The following is a 14,082-nucleotide window of genomic DNA, read 5'->3' on the forward strand; positions in this document are numbered from 1 at the left end:
TAGGTATGAAGTACTGGAATCATTCCGTATGTTCCCAAAAAACATAAAACTAGTCGGAGACGGGATGGAAAGGAGAAAAGGAGGGAGAGAGAAAGAGAGAGAAAGAGAGAGAGAGAGGAAGAGGACGACGACGACGAGAAAGCAAAGTAAGCCCGGTTTTTTGGTTTTTGATCTGAAGGATCCCGCCAATTTACAACCGATCCACCGCCTAGGTGTCTATTCAAATTTGGCCGGTGAATGGAGGGTGTAGGAGCAAGGCTCGGACGGTCGTCTACACGGTACGGGCCGGCGACAGTATTCAGCGGCCCAGTAAGGAAGTGGAAGAAGAAGTGGGTACACGTGTCGTCATCTAGTGCCACGAACCATACTCCTCAGCCTAATGGTACTAATGGTAACAACGGCTCTCATCTGCTCCTCTATAAATGGACACCCATCACTCAGAGCAACAACAACAACAACAACGGAGACAAGAATTCGGCCAAGGATGACAATACTGCTGCGGTTGCTCCACCAGAGGAGCCGCCTAAACGGAATTTTCGATACGTTCCGGTACTAATATAACGAAATTTTCTTTGCTGTTCTCCATTCTCTGTTTCTTTCAACTTGTTTTGTTTGTTTGTTGAAAAGGGTGCCAATGCTGCCATGGAGGATTCCTGTTATAATTACTTCGGGGATATTAGGGTGTTTTGGTATTGGGGACATGGGTTCTGAAGAAAATTGGATTGGTTCCAGTGGGTTTTAAGAATTGTTTGATTTATGACCTGGGTTTTCTGTTTAGCAGTGGTATTTGTGGGTGGGCTAATTAAGATTTTGGTCTTTGGGTTGTAATTTGTTTGGTTTTTGCTCTCTGGGAGGCTTATATTTAGAAAATTTACTACCCAACAGATAAAGTTTTGACACTATTAAAATTGGGATCCAAGTTTTTGAAAGATGTGATTGGAGGATCATGGAATATTTGAATTCTTGAGGAAATCATGTTCTGCACAGGTGCAATGCTGGCAACTTGACAAAGATATGTTGAGACTTGAGAGATAGGATTCGGTGAAAAATAAAAGAAAGAAACATTTCGGTAAGGTTGGATTGATAGTGTGTGTATTAGGTACTTGACCAATACAGCAAAAGCGATATTGCTGTTGAAACATGTAATGCTAGGGTGTTTAACCTTTAGAACCATAACATATAGCCAGACTTCTGAAGCTGCAGCTGACGTCTCAACAGCTCTCACTCTGGGCAGCTCTAACTCTAGTGGCAGGTAACTGTTTTCCTGGTGGCTCTCACTCCAGCTATAGGTATTCCACAGTGAATCCAATCTCGCAACCTTTCCCTTCGGTGGCTCTCATTTTGCTCCAGATAGCCCTTTTCTCGATGGCTTTCACTTTACTCCAGGTAGTTGTTTCTATGACCGCCTTCACTCTGGAAAAGTTCTTTTCCCAAGTTAGCCCCTTCCATACTTTGAACCTGGTACATGAGAGTAGATTTTGACACCAATCTGCCTGTGTGTGTGCACGCATGAGAGAGAGAGAGAGAGAGACTTTTTTAGTGGTAATTTCCAAAGAGCCAACAATTGAAGGTGGCATCCTACTTGTTCTTTTTTTCTTTCTATTGTATATCAAATAACCAATTTTGGGTTTATACCAAGGAGATCAGCCATGGAAGCTGTCTTTCTTTTGCAATGATAAAAGTTTTGAGAGAATAAGAGAAATCTTCATATGGTGTTTGTTGATCTAGAGAAAACATATAATAGAGTTCCTAGAGAGATAATATGGTGGGTCTTGGAAAAGGAAGGGAGTACACACCATTTGACAAGCTTGCTCACTTTCTGCTCTAAGTAAAAGTTCCCAAAGGCGTATCTGCCAGTTACGATTGAGTGAAGGTTAGCATGAAGATCATCAGCACAATTCGCTCAAATCCCATTGCGCCTTTTCTCCAACCGTCATAGCCTGTTGATGGAAGAATGGAACAATAATTGGAGTTGCCTGCAATCATAGACTGTAATGCAGTTGCTGTTCGTGGTGCAACTTGTGGTCGTAGTGTGTCTGCTGTCTGTACAAATCAGGGTATACTTAGGACCAGAGATCAAGAGATAATTTGATGTGACCTTTTCCAGTACATTGGTTCGGCATGTCATACCAAGGGGGAGATTGAGGAGGATATCACCCACAGAATTAGAGTAGGGGGCAAAAAGGAGGGGTGTATTTGGAGTTTTATGTGATAGGTGAATACCACTTAGATTAAGGTCAGCTTTGCCGTAGAGAGCAGAGTTCTGGGCAATCAAGAAACATGTCCAAAAAATGAGTGGCAAAAATGCATATGCTGAGATGGATGAATGAAAATACTATAAAGGATAAGATTAGAAATGAAGTCATTCAAAGGAACCTAGTAGTAGTTCCAATAGGTGATAAAATGAGAGAAAATAGACTAAGACGGCGTTCATCACGTGTGTAGAAGACCATCAACAACACTTGTAAGAAGAAGTTAACTAGAAAGGATAAGACCAGAAATGAAGTCATTTAAAGGAACCTAGGAGTAGTTCCAATATGTGATAAAATGAGAGGAAAATAGGCTAAGATGGTTTTACACATGCGTAGAAGACCATCAACAGCACTTGTAAGAAGAAGTGATTTGTTGCAAGTTGAAGGGGCTAGAAGGGGGTAGGGGTAGACCAAGACATGGGTAGAAGTAGTAAGAAATGATTTAAGTGCCAATAATTTAACAATGGATATGGCATTAAACAGAATGGAATGGTGAAACAGGATTCATGTGGTTGACCCCATATAGTTGGGAGAAAGCTTGGATGATGATGATGTTGATGTTTGTCAAGTGCAGTTGATGTACTTCATACACCTTGCTTGATGAGAAGATGGATCAGATTATAAGAGATTGTGCCTAATGGGAATTGAGGAATAATGTATAGGAATAAAAAGAAAAGATAGGAAAATAAAACATAAAAAAGAAGAATAAATCATTACATAAAGATTAGAATAAGTAACAAATAAGGAAGAAACCAAATTATAACTGTCTTTGTTTATTGGTGGGTCTTAGATTAATGTAGCATGAATTGTTTACACAACCTGGTTGTTTGGATAGGATTAGGAAGCAACAAAGAAATATTTTATTCTTATTTTGTGAGTAGTGTATTCATTTGCTAATAGTTTTTGTTGTTGTTATTGTTGTTTTGTATACCTTACTTTACACAAGAACTCACCTGTACATGCTGCCCTATTTGGGCTGACATATATAATACATCTCCTTTTTCATAAAAACTAATAATGATCCTTTGTTTGTCACTTCTTTGTTCTAGTTCTAAATTTCTTATATGTGGATACTGCTTTTGTATCTTACAATTTGTTATCTCATGTCTCCTGAGATCATCTTATAATTGCAATAATGCGATGCACTCTCAAGGATTTCATGTACAGTTTGTGTTTTGTCCAAGACAACTGCATGTCAATTGCTCTGGGAAAAATGGTGTTTTAGGATTTTAGATAGCTCTCTTGTTTATTAAATATCTGAAGAAATTTCAGATACTTGCTTGACTTTGTTCATTTCTCAGTGACCAGATATTGCATTGCTATCTGAATAGTTTAAAATTAATGCAATCTGCTAAGATGCAAATGCTTCTTCCAACAGTTGGTATTTATTGGATTACAACATAGGCATTTTCTCCCTAACAATTGTGCAGGATCTCCTAAAAATCAAATGCATTGTTTATGTACAAAACTTCAGCAGCTATTGTCCTTTGGTAGATTTTCATGCCCTTAAAAAATCAAATTAATTTGTGAAATCCACCAAAGTTTATAATCTTTTATAGTTAATCTTTAACCATGTTTATATTCCTTAGATTGGCATGATTATTTCAAGTTTTCTACCATACCTATCCACATTAATTTCTATTAACAATTTCAAGAAATCAATATGACTTGCTTTTCCATTTTACAGTTCCTTTTATGCTATCTGATCGGGGGTTACACTTGAGGCTAAACCTATTCTAAGGGAAAATGAGCTGAGAAAATCCCTAAACCTATTTTCTAAGGGAAAACGAGCTAAGAAAATCCCACCTGACCTTTTGATCGAAACCATAATTGGTTTAGAAAATCCTGTTATTTGCTTCTGAATGAAAGCACCATGTATACATTCTACCTTTGGGAAAGAAAAGATGTATCTACTGAGTTCAGATATGCTGACCACAATGCACTGGCCACAGGCTGGCCACAGGACACTACAGCCTCATATCAGGGAACATTTCCCATGAATGACAACATGACTGTATGAGAGATGTTTCTGATCCGCTGCTGTAGGGTCTTGTGGCCAGATATTGTGGTTGCAGATCCAGACTTGTATCTACTAACTGTATAGAGAGCCAAGGACATTTGAAGGGCTGGACCTTGGTGACCACCATCTAAGGTGCCCAAGTAGAGTAGAGATTTCGGTGGTGTTTGACATGTTAAAAGGGAGTTCGCATCACCGCCCCACTGCGCCTCGCCCCACATGACATGCGACTGGCACCTGCCCAGTCGCATGCGGTGGGACATTCCCGCATGTGGGGCTAGCGGGACTGACATTAACCCTGCCCAGTAGCCCCAAAACGAACTCAAAAGGGCTTTAGTCTGCAACTCTGCAAGCTTTTCCCATATTCTTGCCCACCCTGAAGCTCAAATCGGAGGCTCTGACCCCATTCTCTGCCTGAGCTTGGATCTCCGCCCCCATCTCCGGCACCGGTGATCTCTCCGAGCATAGAATTCAGATAATACCATTCTCTGTGTTTTCATATGGTCATTATGGTTGATACATGCAGGGTCATTTGGGAATTAATCAGTCGATGTATGGTTGAACCATAGAAAGATTACCAGAAAAGATGGAAAAAGTAGATTCCTTACAGGAGATCCACTGAGCACAAAAATGACTTAAGCTTGATTTTATGTTGATGTATGGTTGATTTTATGACTTTATGCATCAGACAGATTTTTTTTTCACAAAAATGATTGAGCGTTTGAAGTTGGATTTAGTAGACTCCTTAGTTTTTTCTTCATAGAGCACTGGTTTCTTGAAATGAAAAATACCCACACAAAAAACAGTGGCCGGAGCAATCACCGGTGCCGGAGAGGGAGGTGGAAGAGGGTAAAAAACGTCTCTGGTTTGAAAAGAAAAACAAAACATCAAAGGAGGGTTTAATGAAAAAACCAATGCCCTGGACAAAAAACAAGGGTTAGAACTTACCTGGTGACCGGAGCGATCACCAGTGCTGGAGATGGGGGCGGAGATCCAAGCTCGGGCAGAGAATGGGGTCAGAGCTTCTGATTTGAGTTTTAAAGGGGCGGGAATATGGGAAAAGCTCGCAGAGTCGCAGACTAAAGCCCTCTTGAGTTCGTTTTGGGTCTAACGGGCGGGGCTAATGTCTGTCCTGTTAGCCCAGCATGTGGGAACGTCCCATCGTGTGCGACTGGACAGGTGTCAGTCACACGTCGTGTGGGGCGAGGCACGGTGGGGTGGTGATGTGAACTCGTTAAAAGGAAATAAAGAAAAAGGCACTGGGTTTTCTTCGGTTCTTTCCTGTTATCATTAGCAGCAGTACTCTGTGACTGGTTATGCTGATGCCTTTTTTTCTTTTTGAGTCGATAACTGTGGGGATCATTAAAGCTTGTTGAATGCTTATTCTAAATAAGGTTGATAATGCAGATTGCTGTGCTAGAAGAGCAGAAAATGGAGGCTGAAGAAAAGACTGATGAGGAATCCAAACCAAGTGATGCTGACCCATCTGGAGGGGGAACCCCTAAGAGTGATAGTTCCAATGGAAAACCTGACATTAACGATGTGCCAATGGAAGAAAATCAGGTAATGCACAACTTTATTCATATTTTGTTAATTTTCCTCCTTCCATTATTTTCTCTTTCCCTTCTTGGTGCAAGTCTCAGTACTCTCCTAATTGAGTGATTACAAGTTCTTGATTTCATCTTTTTGCTCTTTTCTTCTGTTGTTAACTGAAGTTGACTTCGCTTGGGTAGATTTTGTGGTTTGGGTTCATTTGCTTTTGCTAATAAAAGCTGCTTGTCAAAGAGGATCTCAGGTTTGTCTACCAAAATAGGTGAACATCAGACAAAAAAGCCAGTCCAGTACATACTGTGCAAACATGAGTGTTTTATGTACTAGATATGGGGCTACGAAGCCTTTATATGCTCAGGAATCAATATCATTTTGTCATGCAAGAGCAGACAAGATGTCTAATCTCATTCGACTTGTTCAAGGATTTCCATGGACCTATTGGAGCGAGGGAATGTAGGATCACAAATAGGCTTTTGCAAATTTCATCATACAAAATTCAGAGATGTTCTTCTATACTTAAGCCATAAAACCTTCATGGCAATTTATTTTGACTTTCTTATCTATTATATGTTGACTAAGTTCTAACAAGGCCAATATGAAGGATGAGATATAGATAATGACTATAGCCCAATAGTGTGGTTTACGTGCTCATTTATTAAGATTATCCTAATGAATATTTACCTGTTCAATGATCAAATTATATTTGACACACTGCCAGAGTTGCATTGCTTGCTCATAGAAATATGGCAAACTTATGTCACTGGTGATGCCAGTCTCTCTGCTCCATTTCTGAAGGGATGATTCAGATAGTTTCTGAGATAAATATGCTCTAAGCCGCTAGACTAAAATGATTTCAAAACTTAATTACAGGAGTCATGACTACTGCAATAAGGTTCCCTTGCTTTGTATTTTCAGGCTTCAGAGAAGGATCACTTGGCACCACAAGATTTGAGCGAAACTAGTTTGGATTTGAGCCTGGGTTTAAAAGCCCATGATGGTGATCGTGACCCCAACTCCAAAACAGAACAGGGTAAAGGGCAGCAGGAGAGAATGGGTTCAGGTGGTGGTGGAGCCTAAGGGATATAACCCACTAATTTGACTTCTAGGCTGCGACAAAACAGAATGAAGAGAATGATCCATTTGTGAAAACCTGATTAGAACGGTTAATCTTGTTCGCTTTCTTTTTCTCCCACATTTTAAACTTAGGGGAGAGTATTGAAACTGCATATTCATGATTACCAAGTGCTAATTTGATGCTGCCTTTCTTTGCTTCGTTGCATACTTTATGATTCTATGCAAGGAAAGTTGCATTGCCAATGATCCTTTCTTTTCATTGGATCACTTCACTTTTTTCTGAATGGTTTTGAGATTGGGTAAAACTTGCTCTTCTAGTATTTTCTTGCAGCAACACCAATTTGGCCAAAGGCAATAAAGGTCCTTTTTTCTTTCTTTTATTTTTGGGTGGGGTGTTGTCAAAGGAAAATTGGACTCTTCATGGATGAATGTTATAGATTATCATGGGGATGTTGTAGGCTTGTAGTAATGCAATCCCAATACCTTCCTTCCCTGGTTGCCGTCCCCATTGTAAAAATTTACAATTAGCCAACTCCACAAAATTCTTGGAATATGCCTTATGTTGGCGTTTCTGCACAAGCATTAGCAAACAAAACAAGTATGCTGTTGTGGCTACTTATTTCAATGTAACAGCCAAACACTTTTCCAAGCATTTCACAAACTTGTGTGTTGAGTCGAATAAACCTCACTTCCAAAGGAGAGGGGAGGGAGAAAATGGCCATTCCTTCAAATGGAAAAATGCCATTCCAACAGAAATAGGAGGAGCCAATCAAACCGTAGAAATCAAAATAATCAACTAGACTCCTGTTCCCACGAACCAAACGGACCAGCAGACTTCGGTCTCCAAATTCCAAAGCCCACGATTAACAAGAACAAATCCCCGGCTCTACAGAGTTTGCATCCCATCAGGCATCAACATTTTCCCCGGCCGTACGTAGCAGAGACCAATCTATACAACACGAGTGGAATTGCACGATACACACCCACGGGCCACGCCACATGTCAAACCCCTTGAGAAAATCTGATTAAAATAGTCTATGTATCGTCCATATAGAAATAGGCAAATCTGAAGACGTTTTTAATCAAGCATATATTTCAACTGTCATGCCGTAGACATTCAAATTGATGACTCCGTGCTATTTAAATTAGGTTTTAAATTGTAGTAATTTAATAATTTCAATCAAAATTTTCTTTGAATTATTCTGTCGCACTATTTGCTATAAATAAATAAAAATGCAAGTACAGAGCAAAATTTTCTCCACGCTATGACTAAAAATAGTATAGGCTAAAACTGATCTGGCTTAGATCTAAGTTCTTTCTTCTCTTCTCACAATTACAAGATTTCTCAAAGGAACATCTGATGATCATGGGATGACCAGCGAAGTAGACAAACCCTGTTTCAAGCTTCAGAACTTTCACCAGCTCCATTGTCCAAAGACTGGGTAACACCGACCTCAGCTGGCCGGATAACTCGATCGTAGAGCATGTATCCAGACTGCAAAAATAGATACGTTGCAACTGATTAAAAAAAATAAAAATAGACAGATTGCAATTCGGTTATAGCTTTGCTTTTACAATTTCCATCGTGCATTCTAATTTCTAATCAACTTCGTAAGGCAAATGTGGTTTGAAGGGATGGTTGGTCTTATTTCTCTATAATACAACCAAGTGAATCTAATAACAGCCAATCCGCCTTCTCACCCCAGGCTAGCAGGGGGAGCACCTAATTAGTATGGTTTACAAGTATTAAGAAAATATCTCTACCATCGAAAGTATACCTTTAGAACAGCAGCAACGGTTCCAGGAGGCTTAGAACCGTCTGGAATCTGGAAGACTGCATAATGCCTATGAGGGTCAAATTGCTCATTGATGGGGTCATATTTCTCCACTCCAAACTTTCTAAACACCTGAAAGCAGGAAACATCTATTAGAAACCTTTAAGGCTACAAAAAGCACATTATTCATGCCATCCACATAAGATCCCATCATATTATAGGCACTTGTAAGAGCTAACATGGTTACAGCTAAAACAATTAGCAAGGTGAACCAAGATAAGAACTAAAAATGGACTTTGAGATAGATATAACATATATCTGCCAAAGCACAAGATGAGAATGATTAACCTCTGGCAAAATGTACACTTAGACTGCATTGGCATTCCTTATTTTAAGGACTTATCTCCTTTTTGCAGTTAAAATGCCCCTATGAACACTGAGTTTTAAACAGTAAAAAAGAGATAAGTCCTTAAAATAAGGAATGTCAAATGCAACCTTAAAAGGGTAATGGACTTTTTCTTAAAAAATAAGGGTTCCAGAAAAATAGAAAGAATAAAGTTAATAGAACATGAGAACCCAATTAAAGGAGGTATGCTGTATGCCACTAGTAATGAATCTAAAATAGTGACAGTTGAGGTTTCATCTTTGAGCCATCCATATTCATTTACTTCCTAAGCATATTATAAGAAACAGTGTAACACAATGAAATAGACTGTCGCAAGAAAATTGTTTAGTCTTATGTTCCTTTTGTGGTCTGTTGGGAGGTTTGGAGAGAGAGGAACAAAATAATCTTTAAGGAAAGACAATAAGCATAGGAAGAACTTTGTTCAATTTTTTTTTTTTTTTTGATGAATAACTTTGTTCAATTATTGGGAAAAGGATTTTGGAGTGAATCTTGATTTTGCCAGATTTATTGGGGATCTCAAAGGAAGCTTTGGGGTAAAGATTTTGGTCATATTTAGAATTGGAGAGGGGGTGATCTCTCTTTGTGATCTTTAATGAATTTCCTTTTTCTATTTACTATCAAAAAGATTAATAGACTCACAATAAGAATCCATAAATTATTTGAATTTGCTCGCATACAAATCAAATATCACTATGATTTTATGACAATATTATCTTATGACCATGGAACAGTGAAACCCTTCAATACATTACCAGATTTCCAGAACAGCATCCTTGAGAATTTCTTCCATCCTGTCCACTAAGTGGCTGCTGATTTTGTAATGGTAAACAGGGGGCATTGCTTGGTTTGGTAGTAAAATCTCAGGCTGACAAGCGTTAGAACATTGGTTTGAATCTGAGAACAGCTACTTTGTGCAAAAAAGTGCCAAAAAGGTTGGGTCAGTATCCGGTCCACCCTTCCAAGGACACCAGATAGCTGCGACCTACGGGTAATGGCCTTTTTATTTTGCAATGGTAAATGTTAATACAAGTTGACCATGCAACCAATGGAAAATGGGAAACAACAAATTAACTTCTGCAACATACTTATGTTGTCCATTTGGTGATCGAATTCTGTCTATGGAAAGGGCTATTCTGGTGTTTGTTTGATAACAATTGAACGGACTGAACCGAATGACATGTTGCTTTGCCTTTTGGAGGTTAAAATAGACATAATAAAATACTTAGGGGTACAGCAATCAACTCAATATGTCATTCAGCAGTTAAGGAGTCAAGTACCTACTTAATGGCATTCACTAAAAGGCAAGGCAAGAGTCATTCACTTCAGCCATTATCAAAATCAGATGGACCTTTGGGAATAGATGGCAAAATTCCACCAGTGGTACACAATACAAAGTTTGCAAACCGAAATTAAGTTCTGAGAAAGTCTTTACTCAAGAATTAAGATGACCAGGGGATAAAGGACCAAACAAGAGGCGGGGTGGAGGAGATAATACAATAAGCTTTCCCAAAGTAAATGCATTACCTCTACAAGCTGCTTATCAGTCATCTCAACACCTTCCAGAAGTGTCTTTAGAAGTGGCACGGCTCCAGCAGTGTCCTTAGATGCATCAATCTTTGAAAAGCTATCTTTGACTACTGAAGATGCCCTTCCAAGATTGTCTGCAACATCTAACAGACTCTTTGCAAAGCTCTGGAGCATATTTCATACAACAGGCACTGTTAGGGTTTAAATGAAATGCAAGGAAATAACCAGATTTTCCGATAAGAGATCAATAATGCAAATGAAAGATCACAAGCCATGACTTAGAAACAATAATAAGCCACCAACCTGAACAGCAAACTTTTTGGAGTTCTCTGCTTCACGTCTTGTCCTATCCATAACATTTTCCATTTCTGCATAACTACGGAGAACTTTATCTTGCATTTTGTCAATCTCCTTGTTTTTCATCTTTAGTAGCTCTTCCTTTTCAGCAACAAGCTTTACAAGATCATCAATGGATAGCTCATCCTCACTATCTGAACAAAAAATATGCAGTTTGTTTAGTAACTCTCTTGTTGACAGATAGGTGAGTAGGAGATTTATATTCTGAACTAGAATCAGCACCTTCTGTTTTCTCTGGCACTTTAGCATCTCCATTTGTCTTTGTGGCCTCAGCATCAGCAGGGGTGCCACTCACATGTTCATCTCCAGTCTGGTTTGTTTCCTTTGCACTGGGTTGGGGAGATGCAGATGAGAACCCAAATCGCTGAGACAATGAGGTATTAAGTGCTGAAGAATGCCAAGTCATTTGGCTCAGAAACCACTGGAATGGAAATCATACCTTGTTAAAATAATATCATGAGCATCTTCAATAAAATAAAATTAAAAAAAAAAAAACTATATCAGAAATAAGAACAAGTAGAAACATGAAGATATCATGAAAAGGTGAACGAAAGGATCAATGCAAATTGATGCTTTTAGATGTCCAGTCTGCAATTGAGCATAGTGTCATAAACTGAAATCCTAAGGATGAAATAAATGCACCAGTAGGAGGAAGTGGCCTTGTCCAAGTTAAAGGTTATAAACAAAATACAGAAATGCCAATTGCCAAACAGAAATAAGAACAAGTTAAATTAATATTAGAAGCATTTCCAAATAGAAACATGAAGATATCATGAAATGGTGAACAAAAGGATCAATACAAATTGATGCATTTAGAAGTCCAGCCTGCAAGTGAGCCTAGTGTCATAAACCGAAATCCTAAGGATGCAATAAATGCACCAGTAGGAGGAAGTGGCCTTGTCCAAGTTAAAGGTTAGAAAAACTGAGCTTCAGTTAGGGAGCAAAGACTCATTAGCTCATTTATTAATTTAACAAGGCTATAAAAAACGTTTTTGTTAAAATAATATTAGAAGCATTTTCAATAAAAAAACTATCAGAAATAAGAACAAGTTAGAAACATGAAGATATCATGAAATAGCAAACAAAAGGATCAATGCAAATTGATGCTTTTAGATGTCTAGCCTGCAAGTGAGTATAGTGTCATAAACCAAAATCCTAAGGATGTAATAAATGCACTAGTAGGAGGAAGTGACCTTGTCCAAGATAAAGGTTATAAACAAAATACAGAAACGTCAATTGCCAAACAGAACTGAGCTTCAGTTAGGGAGCAAAGACTGATTAGCTCATTTATTAATGGAATACATGACAATAGACAGCATAACAAAGCAGAGGATTTGTGTTGCCAATCCCCACTAGGCCATGATGAGGCAGACTGTAATGATGATTTAAAAAGGCACAGGAAAGCACATACTTTTTCTCTAGAAGGATAACGTATATATGTATTACTCAGAAAATGTAACAACAGGGATTAATCAGCAAATAAGACTACTATCCATCCTAAGTTAACCCGTCTTAAGCACTAATGCATTCTAAACATTCGAATATTTGGCACCACTTACCCATCCATCCAGAAAACCCAAGTGCTTTGCCAATTTTTAGCTGGAGTATAAAGCCCCAGATTTCATATGGAAAGCTACAGAATACCAGGTACCCCGGTATCATAGAATACAGCTGGGAAAGTTGATAGGCATGGAATTTAGACTAAAAGTTGAAATTTCCGACAACACGATACCCATGTACAAGCATTTAGTGTCGTTTTTGAGGATTTTTTTATTAAAGCACCGGTGAAGCATTCCTTAAGGTATACAATTCTTTTATAACCTAACACAAATATCATATTGGCATCTGAATCTTTTTAAAGGTAAGCTGAACAGGCCTTTTTTTCTTATGTATTATTGCACATGTTCTCGAGCGTTTCTTGATTACAGATGCAAAATTAAACAGGGAAGTTAAAAGTTAATGGGAAGTTAAAAGCTATCCCACAGAAATAACATAAAAAATTCCACCAACTGAGAGGATACCGCGCAGATTGAGCACCAACCAATCTAATATGAAATAAGTATCAAAGGTTTAAATGTGTCCAAAAAGAATCACAAAACATAAAACAGACATGATTATACCGCAAAGGTAAATACCTTGCATTTCTTTCCATAAACCCCTAATCCGTAAACAACCCAGATAATCGAACTTTTAGCAAAATCCAATCTCAAAGACAACTTTTCTTTTTCTTGAAAAGAAATCAAAATTGCAGTAAACAGTGAAGTATGAATTAATCTGTACTCCACAAGCATTGCTCGGTTCGAAGCAATTCCTGTTCCAGAACCCGTAGATAGACCTTAAACCCTAAACCCCACCCTCCAAAACACGGATAGAAAGAAAAGTTGGGTTTTCTTCTATCCAACAAGAGAAAAATCCCGCATTGAGAAAAAAATATATATAAAACTAGAATAACTAAACAATAGGAAAACCATGAATTCACGCCAACTAGCTCCGGGAAGCCCCTGAAAGCCCTAGACTCATTCTAGCGGCAAAGCCTCAATAAAACCCTAAACAGATAAACCACTGGGAGGGGTAACCTTACCTTGTTAGTTGATTCACGAATAGAATGAAAGCCATGGGGGATAACCGACAACTTCTCTTGGCGAGAAGAGACGAGGACGCCTCGGGCGTTATTCAAGACGTTCCTCGAAATCCGAGAAAATACCCTTGAAACGAACATCTCCGTTTAATTCAGAATAGCAACCCAGCTTCTCTAAGAACCGTGTAAACAGGAAGGAGGACTGGAGGAGGAAGTATGTGCTTCAGTGCTTGGAGAGGAAGAAAGAAGGCGTTAAGGGGTATTTGTATATAAAAAAGGGGTAAATTTTTTAAATTACCCTTGTGGTTTAATTGATTGACTAAACGGTTTAACTATTGTCCTTCACCACCATTATTGTTAAAATTCATACACATGCGATACCACGTGAATGCGTGATATATAATTTTTTTTTTTAATTTAATTTTACCCTCCGTGAGCGAAACTGTTACGATTATCGTCTCTTTGGGGCACTTGCTTCACCAGTAACTGGTCTTCTTCACGAAGAAAAAGAGGGAGTTTCTCGTTCCACATGCACACAGAGAGAG

General features: G+C 38.7%; 2 protein-coding genes across 3 annotated transcripts; one reads left to right on the plus strand and one right to left on the minus strand.

Moving 5' to 3' along the window:
* The first annotated feature begins 21 nt into the window (after positions 1–21).
* LOC148875203 (uncharacterized) lies at positions 22–7,099 on the plus strand. Of its 2 annotated transcripts, none has more exons than XM_088964280.1 (3): positions 22–549; positions 5,677–5,832; positions 6,736–7,099. In XM_088964280.1, the coding sequence occupies exons 1-3, from the start codon at positions 238–240 to the stop codon at positions 6,895–6,897; spliced, it is 630 nt and encodes a 209-aa protein (XP_088820406.1). In that variant the 5' UTR covers positions 22–237; the 3' UTR covers positions 6,898–7,099. The 2 variants fall into 2 exon arrangements, with proteins under 2 accessions (XP_088820406.1, XP_088820407.1); XM_088964281.1 differs by lacking the exon at positions 6,736–7,099 and adding an exon at positions 6,055–6,451 and having other exon boundaries at positions 70–549.
* A 934-nt stretch (positions 7,100–8,033) lies between these two features.
* On the minus strand, positions 8,034–13,862 carry LOC148875204 (grpE protein homolog 2, mitochondrial-like). The gene is made up of 6 exons (XM_088964282.1): positions 13,541–13,862; positions 11,182–11,380; positions 10,906–11,093; positions 10,600–10,767; positions 8,673–8,801; positions 8,034–8,389 (listed from the first exon to the last, which is right to left on the minus strand). The coding sequence occupies exons 1-6, from the start codon at positions 13,676–13,678 to the stop codon at positions 8,294–8,296; spliced, it is 918 nt and encodes a 305-aa protein (XP_088820408.1). The 5' UTR covers positions 13,679–13,862; the 3' UTR covers positions 8,034–8,293.
* Positions 13,863–14,082: the final 220 nt, after the last annotated feature.

This window comes from Nelumbo lutea, chromosome 1 (genome assembly GCF_056320005.1).
Source record: "Nelumbo lutea isolate HS-2025 chromosome 1, American lotus-T2T, whole genome shotgun sequence".
Taxonomy (NCBI): domain Eukaryota; kingdom Viridiplantae; phylum Streptophyta; class Magnoliopsida; order Proteales; family Nelumbonaceae; genus Nelumbo; species Nelumbo lutea.

Coding starts and splice junctions, on each gene's coding strand:
- LOC148875204 (XM_088964282.1), bottom strand. CDS start 13,678: ATGTTCGTTTCAAGGGTATTTTCTCGGATTTCGAGGAACGTCTTGAAT. Junction 11,094..11,181: donor AGTGCCAGAGAAAACAGAAG/GTGCTGATTCTA, acceptor TTTTTTGTTCAG/ATAGTGAGGATGAGCTATCC. Junction 8,802..10,599: donor CTGATAAGCAGCTTGTAGAG/GTAATGCATTTA, acceptor TCCTGCTTTCAG/GTGTTTAGAAAGTTTGGAGT.
- LOC148875203 (XM_088964280.1), top strand. CDS start 238: ATGGAGGGTGTAGGAGCAAGGCTCGGACGGTCGTCTACACGGTACGGG. Junction 550..5,676: donor GGAATTTTCGATACGTTCCG/GTACTAATATAA, acceptor TTGATAATGCAG/ATTGCTGTGCTAGAAGAGCA. Junction 5,833..6,735: donor TGCCAATGGAAGAAAATCAG/GTAATGCACAAC, acceptor TTGTATTTTCAG/GCTTCAGAGAAGGATCACTT.